General features: G+C 46.5%; 1 protein-coding gene across 1 annotated transcript; it reads left to right on the forward strand.

Annotated features, from left to right (window-relative positions):
* Positions 1–44: 44 nt before the first annotated feature.
* On the forward strand, positions 45–14,617 carry LOC132390014 (C-type lectin domain family 12 member A-like; the record flags this gene model as incomplete). The annotated part of the gene is made up of 5 exons (XM_059962592.1): positions 45–252; positions 3,621–3,763; positions 4,056–4,120; positions 4,560–4,676; positions 14,392–14,617. Coding segments are annotated over 5 exons (759 nt in total), but the record flags the coding sequence as incomplete, so codon positions are not given.
* Positions 14,618–20,000: the final 5,383 nt, after the last annotated feature.

The following is a 20,000-nucleotide window of genomic DNA, read 5'->3' on the forward strand; positions in this document are numbered from 1 at the left end:
CTGTAAATGCTAAACATGCTTGACCAATTCTCTCAGTGTCACAGATTCGTCAGTCTAAGGTCACCTCCGACCGAAACTACCATGAGTTGAACTCAACCCTTCAGTCCGAGCTTTCTGCCCTCAACTCTAACCTGTCCGATCTTAAACGAAGGCACAGCGATCTCCGTCACCAGTTCACTGAGATGGAAACGAAGTTCAGATCTGTCAACGAAACCAAGGATCGAATCTGTGAATTGTTGAACAGCAGCAGAGGTGAGGCATTATCATCCTCTTTCACCCGCTCCTCATCGCAAGGCAGGCATGGCGGGAGGAAATATCACTCTGTAGTTGACATCAGGATTGTGTCATGCGATGGTATGGAGGGTGATTCACCTTGTGTTTGATCAGGTGAGGGTGTGATGGGGCTGCGTGAAGGAAGTTTCACTCTATCACTGAATCCAGGAGAGAGTGATGGGACGTTGTTTAGGTGGATTCACTCTGTGTCTGACCATGGACTTGTGAGACGTAACATTACAGTTTCACTTTATGTCTCACTGCGGGAATGTCCGATGGGACGGTACGGATCAAGATTTACTCCTTTGTCGGACAGCGGGAGTGTATTGGGACAAAGCAAAGGGACGTTCATTCCATATGACACCACACTGTAAGATTGGATGTTGTGAAGGGAGTCTGACCCGGGAGTGTGCGATGGGATGGTGTGGAGGGAGATTCACTTTGTGTCTGACCTCGGGAGCGTCTGATGGGACGGTGTGGAGGGAGATTCACCCTGTGTCTGATGCCGGGTGTGTGCGATGGGACGGTGTGGAGGAAGCTTCACTCTGTGTCTGACTCTTTGAGAGTGTGATAGGACGGTGCAGAGGGAGATTCACTCTGTGTCTGACCCCGGGAGTGTGTGATGGGACGGTGTGGAGGGAGATTCACTCTGTGTCTGACTCTTTGAGAGTGTGATAGGACGGTGCAGAGGGAGATTCACTCTGTGTCTGATGCCGGGAGTGTGTGATGGGACGGTGTGGAAGGAGTAAAACCCAGAATCCGACCCGGAAGAGTGTGACAGGACGGTGTGCAGGAAATTTCTCTCCAATTCTGACTGCTGGAAATTGTCATGAGGCCATGGGGAGAGAGATTCACTCTGGGTCTGATCCAGGCAGTGCGTGATGAGGCTTTAGAGAGATCTAAACTCTATGTCTTACTCCGGGAATGTGTGATGGGACACAGTGCACGGGAGCTTCACTCCTCGTCTGACAACGGGAGTGTATGAAAGGCAGTGTGCAGGGAGCTTCACTCCACGACTGACGACTGAAATGCGTCATGGGTCAGTGGAGAGAGAAATTCAGTCTGCGTCTGAGTATGTTTGTGTGTGATCGGATGGTGTTCAGAGAGCATAAATGTGTGTCTCACCCCGTGTGTGTCTGCTGCAACTCTGAGTTTGATACAGTGTGCCTGTGATGGACAGCTATGGCGCGACAAGGGGCTCGATGAGTGCGTTTCGGTGGGGGTGGGTGTGATTATGTGTGATTCTGACACCGAGAACAAAGACGCGTGCCTGGATGGTGTTCCGCTCTGTTTCTGATACCGGTGTTGTGTGATGGGACGGTGTGGAGAGAGCGTATTGCGTTTTCTGACCCCTGTGTTGTGTGATGTCACCAGTTAGAAGGAATATCATACCGAGTCTCACCACGGGAGTATGCCGTGGGATATTGCCAAGAGTATTTAATTGCCGCTCTGATCACGGGCGGGTGTAATGGGGCAGTGTGGAGAGAGGATCATTCTCTGTTTGTCAGCAGGACAGTGTGATGGGTAAGTGTGCAGTTCGCTTCACAATGTGTCTGACTGTGGGAGTGTGTGATGGGATGGGGTGGAGGGAGATTCACTCTGTGTCTGACCCCGGGAGTGTGTGATGGGATGGGGTGGAGGGAGATTCACTCTGTGTCTGACCCCGGGGGTGTGTGATGGGACGGTGTGGAGGGAGATTCACTCTGTGTCTGACCCCGGGGGTGTGTGATGGGACGGGGTGGAGGGAGATTCACTCTGTGTCTGACCCCGGGAGTGTGTGATGGGACGGGGTGGAGGGAGATTCACTTTCTGTCTGAAACCCGGAGAGTGTGATGGGACGGAGTGGAAGGCGCATCACTCTCTGTCTGACAGCTGAACAGTACAATGGGACCCTGAAATAGAAGCTTCATTCTTCGTCTGTCCCGGAGACGGTGGGACGGGCCATTGTAACTGGAACGCCAATTTGTGTCTGCCTAATCAGGAAGTGTGTGATTGAATGGCCTTCAGGGCCCTCCACTCTATAACAGACTGTAACTTTCATTGCGTGTGTGATCTCGGGAGTGGGTGATGGGACAGTGTAGAGGGAGCCTCACTCGGTGTCTGACACGGGAGTCTGTGATAGGATGGTCTGGAGGAAGATTAATTCAGTATCTCACCACGGGGGTCCGTGATGGATCGTTGTGGACAGACATTCTTTCTGTGTTTGATACCGCGAGAGTGTGTTGGACGTGGGTGGAGGGAGATTCACTCCGTGGCTAAACCAGGGAGTTTGTGATGGGACGGTGTGGAGGGATCTTCTCTTGGGGACGGAGGTAAAATCACTGTTATTTGTTCGGAATATCAATTCTAATGAGTCGATCCGAAATGAAGGCCGGTGTTATTTCAAACCCAGGTTTGCAAGATCCTACGATGAGGCGAAATCGCATTGTTGTAACTCTGATTCAAATCATTTTGAAATAAATGCAACGGAGGAAGATCGACGGAAAATACATTCATCCACATCACAGTGAAGCTCCCGCCACATCGTCCCATCACACTCTCCAGGGGTCAGCTCCAGAGTGAATCTCCCTCCACACCGTCCCATCACACACTCCCGGGGTCAGACACAGAGTGAATTTCCCTGCCCACCGTCCCATCACACACTCCCGGGGTCAGACACAGAGTGAATCTCCCTGCCCACCGTCCCATCACACACTCCCGGGGTCAGACACAGAGTGAATCCCCGTCCACGCCGTCCCATCACACACTCCCGGGTTCAGACACAGAGCGAATCTCCCTCCACAACGTCCCTTCACACATTCCGTGGGTCAGACACAGAGTGAATCCCCGTCCACACGGTCCCATCAAACACTCCCGGGGTCAGACACAGAGTGAATCTCCATCCACACCGTCCCATGACACTCTCCCTGAGTCAGACACAAAGTTAATCTCGCTCCATCCGTCCCATCACACACTCCCGGGGTCAGAAACAGAGTGAATCTCCCTCCGCACCGTCCCATCACACACTCCCGGGGTCAGACACAGAGTGAATCTCCTTCCACACCGTCCCATCACACACTCCCGGGGTCAGAAACTGAGTGAATCTCCCTGCGCACCATCGCCTCACACATTTCTGGGGTGAGACCTGAGTAAAGATTTCTGCACACAGTCTCATCACACACTCCCGGGTTAAGACATAGGGTATAACCCGCACTACCTTCCCCCATCACACTCTCGCATGGGTGTCTTACCCCGGGCTTGTGGGATGGGGCAGAGTGGAGGGTGTTTCATTCAGCTCCTGATTCGAGGCTGGTGCTGTTTAATGCTCCGGGTGGGCAGAATGACTTCTCCTTTTTCCTGATTTCCAGAGCAAACGTGTTCCGAGAACTGGATCAGAAATAAAGACCGATGTTATTTTATATCTGCGATTGATGAATCTTACGATGCAGCAAAGCAACATTGTTCAAGATTTGATTCACGTCTCCTTGAAATAAATTCAAACGATGAAGCGGTATGTGTGACCCACTAGCACGTATAATTCCACACTATATGATTCCACACAACCATGCGGCCATTTTCCACACTGGGGGTTAGAGACACTGATTGAATCTCTCTGCGCTCTCTTCTATCACACTTAATCGGGATCTGACAAATAGTGAAATTCCCTCCACACCGTCCCATCACACACTCCCGGGGTCAGACACAGTCTCAATCTCTTCGCAGTCCGTCTTTTCTCACGCACCCTGGTACATGCACTGAGAGTGTCTCCTTCCAAGCACTTATGAAGATGCTCCATTTCACAGAATTTTGTTTACAACTCGGTTCACCATGGTTACCGGACATACTGGATTGGAAAATGCGAAGACCGGTGAGTTTTGGACGGGCGCAGGCCTGTGGTGTTGGTGTGGGTCAGAGGGATCCGTCCTGAGAATAACACGAGACTGTAATGTGGAAATGGGTCAATGGGATTTGTTTGGGGGTTAATTCCGGGCTCTGCCGAGGGTGGAAGACAGTGCTGTTAGTATATCGTACCGGCACGGGCTGTAAATAGTGAGTGTGTCCTTCGGATCTCTTCATGGACAGACACGAGTCTGTTAGGAAAGCGCTGGGCAGTGCGAATATTTTGAAGATCTGACACCCGCTTGCAGGAGAGCGTACGGCGGTGGGAATGCTTTGTGGACTGACACAGGCCTCTGGAGGGAATGTGGGCAAATTTAAGATTTGGGGATCTGACATAGCGATGTATGCGTGCGTTATTTTTTTCTCTCTCTCGCTCTCCTGTAAAATTGTTTAACCGTCTTTGATAGGAACGTGGAATCTAATCTCCTGTATACGGTGAAAGATAGAAAACCCACCTGCACTCTGTGTAAATTGTACGAATGGAATTACAAATGCGGTGATGAACACTATTTCATCTGCGAGAAGTCTGCACCTTTGTTCTCGGATGTTCTTGAAAAGATGCTTGATCTCCGACTTGAATCAATTGACGCGGCCTCCTGCTCCCTCATCACTCCCTCGCTCTCATTTTCCTATCCTCTCCCAATCTCCCAAACTCTCTGCCCCATTTTGACGGCATGGATACGACGAATTAAAGAAAGAGTAAGTGGATTTCATCAGGAAAATCGTAATTTCAGGAAGTTTACTAGAGGAACTATTATAGCTTTATAAAGATCTTTATATTTTTAGTAATTATAATATCGAAATATCTAAATGTATTAACAGGAGTATTTAACGGAACAATGACTTTTATTCAAATTAAGTTGATATCCTGAAAACATTCCAAAATCTTTTTGTTTCAAAAAGATTAGGAATTGATTCCTCAAGATTCGAAATAAAAATCAAAAGATCATTTACATAAGGGGAAATCTTGTGTATGATTCCATTTATAGAAATACCATGAATGTTTTTGACCTCCCGTAATGTTGTAGCTAAACGCTTCAATAGAAGATAAAATATTAAAAGGCTTAATAAACATCCCCGTCTAGTCCAACTGAAAAGAAAGAAGACCAGTAAATGTTAGTAATGACCCTGTCAATAGGGTTCTTATAGATCATTTGAACTCATCTATTAAAATTATTACCTGAACCAAATTTTTCGAAAACATTGAACAAGTTTGGCCACTCAACTCTATCGAATGCCTTTTCTGCATCAAGAGAGATAACACATTGAGGTTGCTTAGATAATGGTGAATCAATAATGTTGATCTATCTCCAAACATTAGAGAAAGCAACGGACTTTAATAAAGCCCATTTGGTCCATATAGGTGATTTCAAATATACATTTTCCAAGCGGTTAGCCATTATTTTAGGACCTTTTGCATCCGCATTAAATAGAGAGAGATAGGTCTATATGTTGAGCATTCAATAGGGTCTTTATCTGTTTTTAAGCATTAAGGAAATAAATGCTTCATAAAAAAAGGTAAATTACCATTCTCGAAGGATTCATGAAATATTTCCAAAAGATACGGAGAAAGTAAACCGAATATTTTTTGAAAAGTCCCACCGAATAAACATCAAGTCCAGGAACTTTACCTCGTGCATTGATAAAAATAGCTTTGTGAATTTCATGCCCGGTAATTGGAGCATCAAACTCTTCATCAGAATTTGTGGAAATTTAACCTTATGTAAAAAAGCCTCCTTTTTGGAGGAATCGGCAGGAAATTGAGCTCTACAAAGATCAGAATAAAAATCTTGAAAAGTGTTATTAATATCCACATAGTTACATACTTTGTCTCCGTTGTTTTCAGAATTTTTAAAATTTGTCATTTAGCTGTAACTACCCTTAGTTGGGAAGCTAACAGCTTATTATTTTTATCCCAAGAAATACAAAATTGACTTTTCAATTTAAGCAAATATCCTTCGACAGGATATATTAGTAATAAGTTATACCGTGATTGTAGTTCTACTCTTTTTTAAATGAAACAGCATTTGGAGAGATTGCATTAATGTTCACTGAATCTTTAATTTGTTTAGACATTTTATTTAATTCCATTCTTGGCTGTTTCTTCAATTTAGCTATGTACGATATATTTTGATCACTTAGATAAGCTTTTAATCTCTCCCAAATCACTATCTTTGCGACGTTTCCTATGTTATTAAAGAGAAAAAAAGAAAACTTTTATCTGAGTTTCAATAAACTCAACAGATTCTGAGCTTGGTAATAAATGTTCTGGAAAACGCCAAAGTGGTCTGGTAGAAATAACATCTTTCAATGCAAATATTAAATTGAAAACAGCATGATCAGAGATAGCAATCGCATCATACTTACATTTCTGAACATTACATAAAATCGAGGGTCGTCTATAAAATCGTCAATTCTCGAATATTTATTATGAACATGTGAGAAAAAGGAATATTATCTATCAATAGAATGCATATGCCTCTGGACCTCAATTAAACCATAATCAATTGAAAAGGAATTAATAAGAGATGCAGAAAGATTAGGAAGTTGATGTTTGGATGATGACGTAGCTATTAAATGATTTAAGCAAGTATTATAATCACCACCCATTAATAACATACATTATTTTAAGTCAGGTAATAGAGCAAAAACGGCTTTACAAAATAAGGGATCATTAACATTTGGTTCATAAATATTAACAAAAACCATTTTGTTATTGCAAATTATTCCTTTCACAATTAAAAATCAACCATTAATATGGGCTATAATATCGTCCTGATTAAAAGGAATATTAGAATCGGCAAAACAGAGACAGCTCTCGTTTTACTCTCGGAATTTGCATGAAATAGAGGACCCTACAAAATTAAAAAAATAACGAGTTTTATCACATAACCTGATATGCGTCGCTTGAGCAAAAGTTATATCAGGCTGGAATCGGTTTATAACTTTAAATGTTTTCTTACGCTTAATACGGTGGTTCCAAACGCGAACATTCCAAGTTAAAACATTTAAATGCTTAGATATCATCATGAAACTTTGTATCTAAAAAAAGTAGATAGATGCATGTCAGGATAAAGTGATCGAAAACGGCGGAGATGAATAACAATAAAGATAATAGCGTATGTTCCGGGATTCCATAATGGGGGTGAAAAAAGAGAAACAAAAACACCCAAACGACAAAGCCCAGAAACAAGTCGATCTCAATCGTCGCAAGTCCCAAGAAAAGAATAGACGTGAAAAGAGCTCCACCTAGTTAGGTAATAAAGAATAATAATACAACATGAATCTCTATCTCCCTCTTCCGAATATAATTCTCATTACAGTCAACATACAGCTCAGTAATAATAAACTTCCAAGGATAGTGTTTTTCTTGTCAAACCAAACTACCTTCAATTTGAAAGTAACCTTCATAATATTAGATAAGGGACGAAAAACACATCCAAAATAGTTCTTGAAATATTTGCAAAAAAGGAAATTAATCGCCATCTTTAAATTGTCCAATCAGTTTTAAAACACAAATAAATCCAAATAATTACTTTTAAAAAATCTTCAATAAAGCATACGGAATAATAAAAGAAAATTCATTTCAATGCTGCAAAAAAGTTCCAGATGGTTCAAACTTAACTACAGTCTATTAACAGTTCTCGCACTCTCTTCTGAGGTTAAAACCTACCAAATCATTCTTTTTCAAAACTGTAAAAATGCATTTGGAAATATCAAATCTTCCAAACTTATCAGTGTTTACACCGCGAGACACTCAAACCATTATAAAACAGTCAACTTCAAACTTCAAATCCGTCGTCATTGAAATATTTGCACAAAAGAAGAAAACAATCGCCATCTTTAAATTGTCCAGTCTTTCTAAAACGTGAACAAATCCAGATAATTACTTAAAATAAACATTTACAAATGCATACGGACCAAAAAAATGAAAAAGGAAACAGTTGGTACATTTAACTGCTGCCGAAAATGGTTGCCAGGTTGGGTCGGGTTACGGGAGGACTCAAGTGCAGACCAATGAATGTTTTTTTTTTCCCAGCATTTATTAGGGAGCAGAAGGGCAACAGTCTTTCGAAAACAGGAGCCTGGCACAATTCCTGAATGGCAGGCGGAGGGCTTACCCGGGAAAGGCATTCCGGCGAGGGCAGACTATCCAAAATCAGTTTCAAAAACAGGCAAAATTCAGAGAAAAAAAAACAGAGCCCAGCAGAATCAGATGGCAGCAGTCCCAATGGCATGCTAGAACGTCTCAGGTCAGAGCTGGGGCGAACTGGCAGAGAATGTGAGTCAAGGCAGTGTTTAAATGGACCGGGTAATGAGTGAAAACAGAAACAGGTGGGTGCTGGTGAGAAGAAAAGCGGGTAATTGGCGGGTCCAATAAGGAAGGAGGCTGGGTCAACACACACATGGCCAGTTGAAATGAGGCAGAAATTAAGGGCTGTCGTCTATCAGCAGAGTCCCTTCGACCCAGTGATCAGGACAGATCACTGACACATTTAGAATGACGATGTGCTAGAACTTTTGGAAAGCATCAAGAGCATCGGAGGAGAGGATAGAGATTGGTGAGCCTTTGGCAATGATCTCTGCTTCATCAGTGGGAAAAGAAGAGTTTCCGGAGGATTGGAGGGTTGCAGATGTTGTTCCCTTACTCATGACAGTGTGTAGCGATTGTCCAGGAAACTGTAGGCCAGCGAGTCTTACTTCAGTGGTTGGTGAATTGATGGAGACGATCCTGAGAGGACGGATTAATAAACATCTGGAGAGGAATAATACGATCTAGAAGAGTCATCATGGCTGTGTCAAAGACAGGCCCCGGCTTACGAGCCTGAGTGAATTTTTTGAGCATGTGACTAAACCCATTGATGAATGTACAACAGTAGATGTAGAGAATATGGTTTTCAGAAAGGCATTTGACAAGGTACCCCATGTAAGGCTTATTGAGAATATAAGGAGGCATATGATCGAAGGGGACCTTGCTTTACAGATCCAGAATTGGCCTGGTCACAGAAGACAAGGAATGTCTGTAGATGGGTCATACTCTGCATGGCGTCCGGTGACCAGTGGTGTGCCTCGTGGATCTTTTGTGTGATCGATAGAATGCAAAACTGGGCTGAGAATTGGCGGATGAAGTTCTACCCAGATAAACGTGAGGTGGCTCATTTTGTTAGTTCAAATATGATGGCAGAATATAGTATTAATGGTAAGACTGCTGGCAGTGTGCAGGATCAGGGGGATCTGGGGTCCGAGTCCATAGGACACTCAAAGCTGCTGAGCGGTTTGAATCTTTTGTTTAGAGGGTATACGTTGCTTTGGCCTTCATCAACTGCGGGACTGTGTTTCAGAGCTTATTGGCAATGGTCCAGCTACAGACAAATTAGGTCAGGTGTTGGAGATTACGTGACATTTGACACGGGTTACGCAGCCGTTTCTCATATTCTCTCTCGCCTTCCACTTCCTCCACCTCATCCCACCGTTACACACTTCCCGCTCGTTCGGCCCATCTCGCTCAATCCCCTTTTCACTCGCCCCCCATGCGCACTCCCTCACTCCCTGTTCTCTCCCACCACATCTTTCCTCATCCCTTCTCCCCGATTCCTTTTCATTTCCTCTCCCTGTTTAGTGAGGTAGCATCCATTTTTTTACTGATTTCCACGTTCACCACTCTCTGAGAATAACACTCGGTCCTCATCTCCGTCCTCAATCTCAACCCCGCATCCTGAGGCTACGCCCCTCGTTCTCGTCTGACTTACAGTGTCCCTCACTTCCCGTTTTCTCCCACCACACCTTTCCTCTTTCCTTCCCCCGATTCCTTTTCCTTTCCTCTCCCTGTTTAGTGAGGTAGCATCCATTGTTTCATTGTGCAGAGATTTCCACAAATTCACCACTCTCTGAAAATAACACTCCGTCCTCATCTCCGTCCGAAATCTCCCCCCCCCCGCATCCTGAGGCTACGCCCCCTCTTTGCAGTCTGACCTGCAGTGAAAACAACTTCCCTGTCTCTATCTTATCTTTCCCTTTCATAATTTTATATGTTTCTATAAGATCTCCTCTCACCCTTCTGAATTCCAACGGGTTCAGTCCCGGGCGATACAATCGACCCTTACAGTCTAACTCGCTCTTCTCTGGAATCACCTTCGTGAACCTCCTCTGCACCGCCTCCAAAGCCAGTATATCCTACCTCAAGCAGACCAGAACTGTACACAGTACTCCAGATGTGGCCCCACCAGTAGCCTGTACAGTTGCAGCCTGACCTCCCTGGTCTTAATTTCCATCCCTGTAGCTCCGAAGGCCGGCATTTCATTTGTCTGCTGCACCTGCGAACCAACCTTACGGCATGCATGAAGAAGCACTCCCAAGTCCCTCCGCACAGCAGCATACTGCAGTTTTTTCACCAGTTGAACAATAATCTGCCAACGTGACTGACCTCGCATTTAAACATCATTGTATTGTTACCTGTCCCGCAAGATTCATGTGGGCATGCTGGAATTGACTTGTGATCTTGGGATGATGTAATTGACTTCTGATAGCGAGGGCATGTGACGTCACGTGATGGCATGTCCCGCTGGTATAAAAGGAGAAACAATAATTAGTAGCGTATTTGTTTTGTTGGAAGTCACAGTCGGTGGTTAAATAATCGTGGACAGAGAGAGACAGAGTGAATTGATACCAACTTAATACGACACCAAAGAATTGATTTTGAATCAACGGCGTTCTGTGTGTATTAATGTGATTGACGTGAAGTGTGGCACGTACTTTTGGTTAGCTCATACATGGTCTCAGTCAAGTGTTGAACACCTACGGCGAAAGGTCAGATACTTTGAAAATTCTTCGTGATCTTCGGAAAAGGCATTTAACGGCTAGGAATCTGCGTGAACAGTTTCGTCTTTTCTTCAATGCTCGGCTCATCGCTGATTCGGGAAGTCTCTCCTCTCAATTATTTCATAAATCACTTGGCCATTTTAAACCACCACGTTAAGTTTGTGCTTACATAATCTCTGTTGAGGAATTTTCCCTAAGTTGGACTGTTTGTTAAGTATAGATGCATTACACTGTTAACTTCCGTTTCAGTTTTGTCGTTTGTGTACTTTTCGCTGTTTTTGAGTAGAGGATAATAAATTTCCGTTGTCTATATATAAAAACCTGACTCAATTTCATATCTACTACAGCTGGTGCGGAGCAGTTTGCCATCTGCGTGACCCATGCCCACACACTTAACATCCGTAAAATTTTCTGCACACTATTCGTATCTAATACACAATTTGTTTTTTAACTGAACTCCGAAACATCAACCATCTTAGGGACATTGCACTCGGAACACTATTCCAGATCGTAAATATATATCGTGCACAGTTGCGGGAACAGCACCGAACGACTTATTGTCAAACAGAATAACGTCCATGTATCCCAGCACTTTGCTTTCTTTCAGTGAACCACTCCTCCAACCATGCGAATCTCTCCCGCATCCATCATGCAGTGAGCCACTCCTCCACACATGCGTATCTCTCCCGCATCCATCATTCAGTGAGCCTCTCCTTCAACCATGCGAATCTCTCCCGCATCCATCATGCAGTGAGCCACTCCTCCACACATGCGAATCTCTCCCGTATCCATCATTCAGTGAACCTCTCCTCCACCCATGCGAATCTCTCCCGCATCCATCATTCAGTGAGCCACTCCTCCACCCATGCGTATCTCTCCCGCATCCATCATCCAGTGAGCCACTCCTCCACCCATGCGTATCTCTCCCGCATCCATCAATCAGAGCCACTCCTACACCCATGCGAATCTCTCCCGCATCCATCATTCACTGAGCCACTCCTCCACCCATGCGAATCTCTCCCGCATCCATCATTCAGTGACCCACTACTCCACCTATGCGAATCTCTCCCGCATCCATCATTCAGTGAGCCACTCCTCCACCCATGCGAATCTCTCCCGCATCCATCATTCAGTGAGCCACTCCCCCATCCATGCGAATCTCTCCCGCATCCATCATTCAGTGAGCCACTCCTCCACCCATGCGAATCTCTCCCGCATCCATCATTCAGTGAGCCACTACTCCACCCATGCGAATCTCTCCCGCATCCATCATTCAGTGAGCCACTCCTCCACCCATGCGAATCTCTCCCGCATCCATCATTCAGTGAGCCACTACTCCACCTATGCGAATCTCTCCCGCATCCATCATTCACTGAGCCACTCCTCCACCCATGCGAATCTCTCCCGCATCCATCATTCAGTGAACCACTCCTCCACCCATGCGAATCTCTCCCGCATCCATCATTCAGTGAGCCACTCCTCCACCCATGCGAATCTCTCCCGCATCCGTCATTCAGTGAGCCACTCCTCCACCCATGCGGATCTCTCCCGCATCCGTCATTCAGTGAGCCACTCCTCCACCCATGCGAATCTCTCCTGCATCCATCATTCAGTGAGCCACTCCTCCACCCATGCGAATCTCTCCCGCATCCATCATTCAGAGATGCCTGCAACATCACACCTGTCAATCTGCAACTGCGCTGCGAGTTCATCTTCTCATTCCGTGTACAGTGTGCATTCAAATGTAACACCTTCACTCCTGCATTCACCCTCTCCGATTTTATCTGCTTTTTACTGTGCAACACATCCGACAGGTTGACAATTTGCCCTGTCAATAGCCTCTCCTCATTTTACATTTCTTCTGGTTGTGAACCAGTAAATTCATCTGCAGCACAATTATCCGCCCTTCCTCCGATTCTTCAGTCGTTGAAATACATTCAACACCAGGACACTATTGAGAACATGTTTAACCTTTCTATTACTAACTGTGTCTGAGTTCGTCCCACTATCACCCCGGAAGCCTCTCTAATCAATATTCTTTAATATCCTGGGTGTTAGCATCTCAGAGGATCGATGCTGAACCGAACACATTTGTCCGCTGCAATACCAGTCTCTCCACAATAGGTCTACAGCAGGTGAAATATCACTTGCTTACCTCTGGGCCCTGGACCAACTGGACAAAAGCAATATCTTATTGAGGCTACGGTTTATTGACAACAGTTCAGCGTTCAATACAATCATTTCCTCAGTTCTAACCAACAAGCCCCAAATCCTGTGCCTGGGAACCTCTCTCTGCAACAGATCGTTTGACTTCACTATCGGGAAACCACACTCAGTGTGGATCGGTCATAACCTTTCAGATCTGCAGGTGGTGTTGAAGACAGATTAGGGAAATGGACAAAGCAGTGGCAGATGGAGCACAGTATGGGGTAGTGAATGGTCACGTACAGGAAAAAAAAATAAAGTACTGAAGAATTTATAATGGGGAGAAATATTCAATAGCTCTGGCGCAAAGGGAATTTGGGATTCTCGTCCTGGATTCCCGGATGGTTAAACTGCAGGTTGAATCGGTGCTGTAGAAGGCAAATAGAATGAGCAGATTCATTTGCAGAGGACGAAAATATAACTTCGCTACCACGGGACGGCGTAGATTTAATGTGCTTGGGTATTGGTACAGAGTAAATGACAGGGATAAGTATTGTGCTGTAGGTTCTCCAGCTGTCCGTGTTTGAATTAATGCAAGGAATTACCTTGAAGGCTTTAAAGGACTCCAGTGAGGCCTAATCAAGGGAATGATGAGCAGTTTTATGCCCCTTAGATAAGAAAGGATGTGCTGACTTTGGAATGGTTCCCATCGGAGTGAACGAATATGATTTCGGTATTGAAACGTTTATCTCAGGAGGAGCATTTGACCTCATACGGTAACCCTTTCATTCCTGGAATCTTTCCCGTGAATCTTCTCTGAACCCTCTCCAAAGTCAGTATATCATTTCTAAAATAAGAAGCCCAGAACTGCACACATTACTCGAAGTGTGGTCTCGCCAGTGCCTTATAGAGCCTAAACATCACATCCCTGCTCTTATATTCTATACCTCTCGAAACGAATGCCCACATTGCACTCGGATTCCTCGCCAACGACTCAGACTGGAGGGTAAACTTGCAGAAGGACTCCGAAATCCCTTTGCATTTCAGCATTTTTAATTATCTCTCCACCTAAATTGTAGTAAGCCCGATTATCTCCTTCACCAAAGTGCGTGACCATACACTTTCCAACACTGAATTTCATTTGCCTCTTTTTGTCCATTCCACTAAATTGTCTAAGTCTCTCTGCAGGCTCTCTGTTTCCTCAACACAACCAGCTCCTCCCCGCTTATCTGTGTATTGTTGGAAAATGTAATCACAAATCCATTAATTCCGTAGTGCACATATCGTCAAAAGCAGCGGTCCTAACACCGACCCCTGTGGAACTCCACTGGTAGCCGTCAGCCAGCCAGAAGAGGATCCCTTTATTCCCATTCTCTGTTTCCATCCGACCAGCCGATGCTCCACACATGATACTAACTGCCCTGTCAGCAGCCTCATGAGCAGCAAGTTTTCCTTTCGATTCATGTTTAAGACGTGCCTCTCTCAATGCCGGAACATGTGAAGGGATGGTACAGAGAGCGAATCACTCTGTGTCCAATCCCGGGAGTGTGCAACAGTCAAATCGTGGAAAGCGGAATTCGCTCACTAACTCAGCAGTAAGTTTCCTGAAACAGCTGCGATCTTTGTAGAGGGCTGTTTCTCCTCAAAGAGCGGACAGTCTTGTGGTCTATAATGTAACTCTGTGGATGTGGTCAGACATTTCCTATCCTTACACTCCACCCACAGAACCTCACTTAGCCAAGGACCGTTGTCTGTTCGGAATGATCACTGCCGTGACATCGACCACAATTTCTTAAGCACTCCCACCTACATCATGTCTTGAGCCACGTGGTCTGTATGGTCTTCCAATGTCGGCCCTCAATAAGACAGGCAGTGTTGCATTTCTTAATTTAATAGTTAAATCCCTGATCGAGAGTTGCAGTAACAACTCTCTGATCATACCGAAGCCATCGGTACCGATATGGACAGGATCTCCGGTTGCTCAGCCACGCACACGAATCATGGAGAAGGAATGGCTTGCGGAGGGGAAAGGAAGGAGGCGGAGTGGAGAGGAGGCCAGTGAAAACGTCTTCAAATTGTAGCCTTTGGAGCAGAACGTGTGAGTCACCATTTTCTTGCTCTCTATCTCTGAGAAGAGTTTGTTTTAACGCCGAAATCATCTGACCTCTGACTATGAGTCAGGGACAGAGCGAAACTCCCTCCATAGAATTCCAGCACACACTCCTGAAAACATACACTGTGACGTTAACAACCCAAAGATTCATCACACACTTCCGGGGACGGGCGCGGAGTGAAACACGCTCCACAGCGTCCCATATCACAGTCTGGGCACACCGTTGTGAATTTTCCTCCAAACACCGCCCCATCACTCACTGCCGAGATCAGAAACAGGGTAAATCTCCCTCCGCACCGTCCCATCATACACACCCGCGGTCAGACTCATAGTGAATCTCCCTCCACACCGACCCATCAAACACTCCCGGGGTCAGACACAGAGTGATTATTCCTCTACACGGTCCCATCAAACACTCCCGGGGTCAGACACAGAGTGATTATTCCTCTACACGGTCCAATCAAACATTCCCGGGGTCAGACACAGAGTGATTATTCCTCTACACGGTCCCATCAAACACTCCCGGGGTCAGACACAGAGTGATTATTCCTCTACACGGTCCCATCAAACACTCCCGGGGTCAGACACAGAGTGAATCTCCCTCCACACCGTCCCATCACACACCCGGGGTCAGACACAGAGAGAATCTCCCTCCGCATCGTCCCAACATAAACATCCGGGGTCAGACAGAGAGTGAATCTCTCTCCGCACCGTCCCATCACACACCCGGGGTCAGACACAGAGTGAATCTCCCTCCGCACCGTCCCATCACACACCCGGGGTCAGACACAGAGTGATTATTCCTCCGCACCGTCCCATCACACACTCCCGGGGTCAGACACAGAGTGAATCTCCCTCCGCACCGTCCCAACATACACTCCCGGGGTCAGACACAGAGTGAATCTCCCTCCGCACCGTCCCATCACAAACTCCCGGGGTCAGACACAGAGTGAATCTCCCTCCGCACCGTCCCAACATACACACCCGGGGTCAGACACAGAGTGAATCTCCCTCCACACCGTCCCAACATACACACCCGGGGTCAGACACAGAGTGAATCTCCCTCCGCACCGTCCCAACAAACACTCCCGGGGTCAGACACAGAGTGAATCTCCCTCCACACCGTCCAATCACACACCCGGGGTCAGACACAGAGTGAAGCTCTCTCCGCACTGTTTAAGAACACACGCCCTTGATCATCAAATCAGTTGAGCTCTCTAAATATTATCCCTTCGCCCTTCACCTGGCTGCGCCTCTACTGGAGTCTAAAAAGTGCGTAGTTCTCCCCCTTTCCCAGTCTCCCCTTTCACCAATTCCCAGTACTTCGGTGTTCCTGTTATCTCGCCTCTCACCAATTCCCAGTACTTCGGTGTTCCTGTTATCTCCCCTCTCACCAATTCCCAGTACTTCGGTGTTCCTGTGATCTCCCCTCTCACCAATTCCCAGTACTTCGGTGTTCCTGTGATCTCCCCTCTCACCAATTCCCAGTACTTCGGTGTTCCTGTTATGTCCCCTCTCACCAATTCCCAGTACTTCGGTCTTCCTGTTATCTCCCCTCTCACCAATTCCCAGTACTTCGGTGTTCCTGTTATCTCCCCTCTCACCAATTCCCAGTACTTCGGTGTTCCTGTGATCTCCCCTCTCACCAATTCCCAGTACTTCGGTGTTCCTGTTATCTCCCCTCTCACCAATTCCCAGTACTTCGGTGTTCCTGTTATCTCCCCTCTCACCAATTCCCAGTACTTCGTTGTTCCTGTTAACTCCCCTCTCACCAATTCCCAGTACTTCGGTGTTCCTGTTATCTCCCCTCTCACCAATTCCCAGTACTTCGGTGTTCCTGTTATCTCCCCTCTCACCAATTCCCAGTACTTCGGTGTTCCTGTTATCTCCCCTCCCACCAATTCCCAGTACTTCGTTGTTCCTGTTAACTCCCCTCTCACCAATTCCCAGTACTTCGGTGTTCCTGTTATCTCCCCTCTCACCAAATTCCCAGTACTTCGGTGTTCCTGTTATCTCCCCTCTCACCAATTCCCAGTACTTCGGTGTTCCTGTTATCTCCCCTCTCACCAATTCCCAGTACTTCGGTGCTCCTGTTATCTCACCTCTCACCAATTCCCAGTACTTCGGTGTTCCTGTTATCTCCCCTCTCACCAATTCCCAGTACTTCGGTGTTCCTGTTATCTCCCCTCTCACCAATTCCCAGTACTTCGGTCTTCCTGTTATCTCCCCTCTCACCAATTCCCAGTACTTCGCTGTTCCTGTTATCTCCCCTCTCACCAATTCCCGGTACTTCGGTGTTCCTGTTATCTCCCCTCTCACCAATTCCCAGTACTTCGGTGTTCCTGTTATCTCCCCTCTCTCCAATTCCCAGTACTTCGGTGTTCCTGTTATCTCCCCTCTCACCAATTCCCAGTACTTCGGTGTTCCTGTTATCTCCCCTCTCACCAATTCCCAGTACTTCGGTGTTCCTGTTATCTCCCCTCTCACCAATTCCCAGTACTTCGGTCTTCCTGTTATCTCCCCTCTCACCAATTCCCAGTACTTCGGTGTTCCTGTTATCTCCCCTCTCACCAATTCCCAGTACTTCGGTGTTCCTGATATCTCCCCTCTCACCAATTCCCAGTACTTCGGTGTTCCTGTTATCTCCCCTCTCACCAATTCCCAGTACTTCGGTGTTCCTGTTATCTCCCCTCTCACCAGTTCCCAGTACTTCGGTGTTCCTGTTAACTCCCCTCTCACCAATTCCCAGTACTTCGGTGTTCCTGATATCTCCCCTCTCACCAATTCCCAGTACTTCGGTGTTCCTGTTATCTCCCCTCTCACCAATTCCCAGTACTTCGGTGTTCCTGTTATCTCCCCTCTCACCAATTCCCAGTACTTCGGTGTTCCTGTTATCTCCCCTCTCACCAATTCCCAGTACTTCGGTCTTCCTGTTATCTCCCCTCTCACCAATTCCCAGTACTTCGGTGTTCCTGTTATCTCCCCTCTCAACAATTCCCAGTACTTCGGTGTTCCTGTTATCTCCCCTCTCACCTATTCCCAGTATTTCGGTGTTCCTGTTATCTCCCCTCTCACCAATTCCCAGTACTTCGGTGTTCCTGTTATCTCCCCTCTCACCAATTCCCAGTACTTCGGTGTTCCTGTTATCTCCCCTCTCACCAATTCCCAGTACTTCGGTCTTCCTGTTATCTCCCCTCTCACCAATTCCCAGTATTTCGGTGTTCCTGTTATCTCCCCTCTCACCAATTCCCAGTACTTCGGTGTTCCTGTTATCTCCCCTCTCACCAATTCCCAGTACTTCGGTGATCCTGTTATCTCCCCTCTCACCAATTCCCAGTACTTCGGTGTTCCTGTTATCTCCCCTCTCACCAATTCCCAGTACTTCGGTGTTCCTGTTATCTCCCCTCTCACCAATTCCCAGTACTTCGGTGTTCCTGTTATCTCCCCTCTCACCAATTCCCAGTACTTCGGTGCTCCTGTTATCTCCCCTCTCACCAATTCCCAGTACTTCGGTGTTCCTGTGATCTCCCCTCTCACCAATTCCCAGTACTTCGGTGTTCCTGTTAACTCCCCTCTCACCAATTCCCAGTACTTCGGTCTTCCTGTTATTTCCCTCTCACCAATTCCCAGTACTTCGGTGTTCCTGTTATCTCCCCTCTCAACAATTCCCAGTACTTCGGTCTTCCTGTTATCTCCTCTCTCACCAATTCCCAGTACTTCGGTGTTCCTGTTATCTCCGCTCTCACCAATTCCCAGTACTTCGGTCTTCCTGTTATCTCCCCTCTCACCAATTCCCAGTACTTCGGTCTTCCTGTTATCTCCCCTCTCACCAATTCCCAGTACTTCGGTGTTCCTGTTATCTCCCCTCTCACCAATTCCCAGTACTTCGGTGTTCCTGTTATCTCCCCTCTCACCAATTCCCAGTACTTCGGTGTTCCTGTTATCTCCCCTCTCACCAATTCCCAGTACTTCGGTGTTCCTGTTATCTCCCCTCTCACCAATTCCCAGTACTTCGGTGTTCCTGTTATCTCCCCTCTCACCAATTCCCAGTACTTCGGTGTTCCTGTTATCTCCCCTCTCACCAATTCCCAGTACTTCGGTGTTCCTTTTATCTCCCCTCTCACCAATTCCCAGTACTTCGGTCTTCCTGTTATCTCCCCTCTCACCAATTCCCAGTATTTCGGTGTTCCTGTTATCTCCCCTCTCACCAATTCCCAGTACTTCGGTGTTCCTGTTATCTCCCCTCTCACCAATTCCCAGTACTTCGGTGATCCTGTTATCTCCCCTCTCACCAATTCCCAGTACTTCGGTGTTCCTGTTATCTCCCCTCTCACCAATTCCCAGTACTTCGGTGCTCCTGTTATCTCACCTCTCACCAATTCCCAGTACTTCGGTGTTCCTGTTATCTCCCCTCTCACCAATTCCCAGTACTTCGGTGTTCCTGTTAACTCCCCTCTCACCAATTCCCAGTACTTCGCTGTTCCTGTTATCTCCCCTCTCACCAATTCCCAGTACTTCGGTGTTCCTGTTATCTCCCCTCTCACCAATTCCCAGTACTTCGGTGTTCCTGTTATCTCCCCTCTCACCAATTCCCAGTACTTCGGTGCTCCTGTTATCTCCCCTCTCACCAATTCCCAGTACTTCGGTGTTCCTGTGATCTCCCCTCTCACCAATTCCCAGTACTTCGGTGTTCCTGTTAACTCCCCTCTCACCAATTCCCAGTACTTCGGTCTTCCTGTTATTTCCCTCTCACCAATTCCCAGTACTTCGG

The sequence above is a fragment of the Hypanus sabinus genome, unplaced genomic scaffold (genome assembly GCF_030144855.1).
Source record: "Hypanus sabinus isolate sHypSab1 unplaced genomic scaffold, sHypSab1.hap1 scaffold_738, whole genome shotgun sequence".
In the NCBI taxonomy this organism is placed as follows: Eukaryota; Metazoa; Chordata; class Chondrichthyes; order Myliobatiformes; family Dasyatidae; genus Hypanus; species Hypanus sabinus.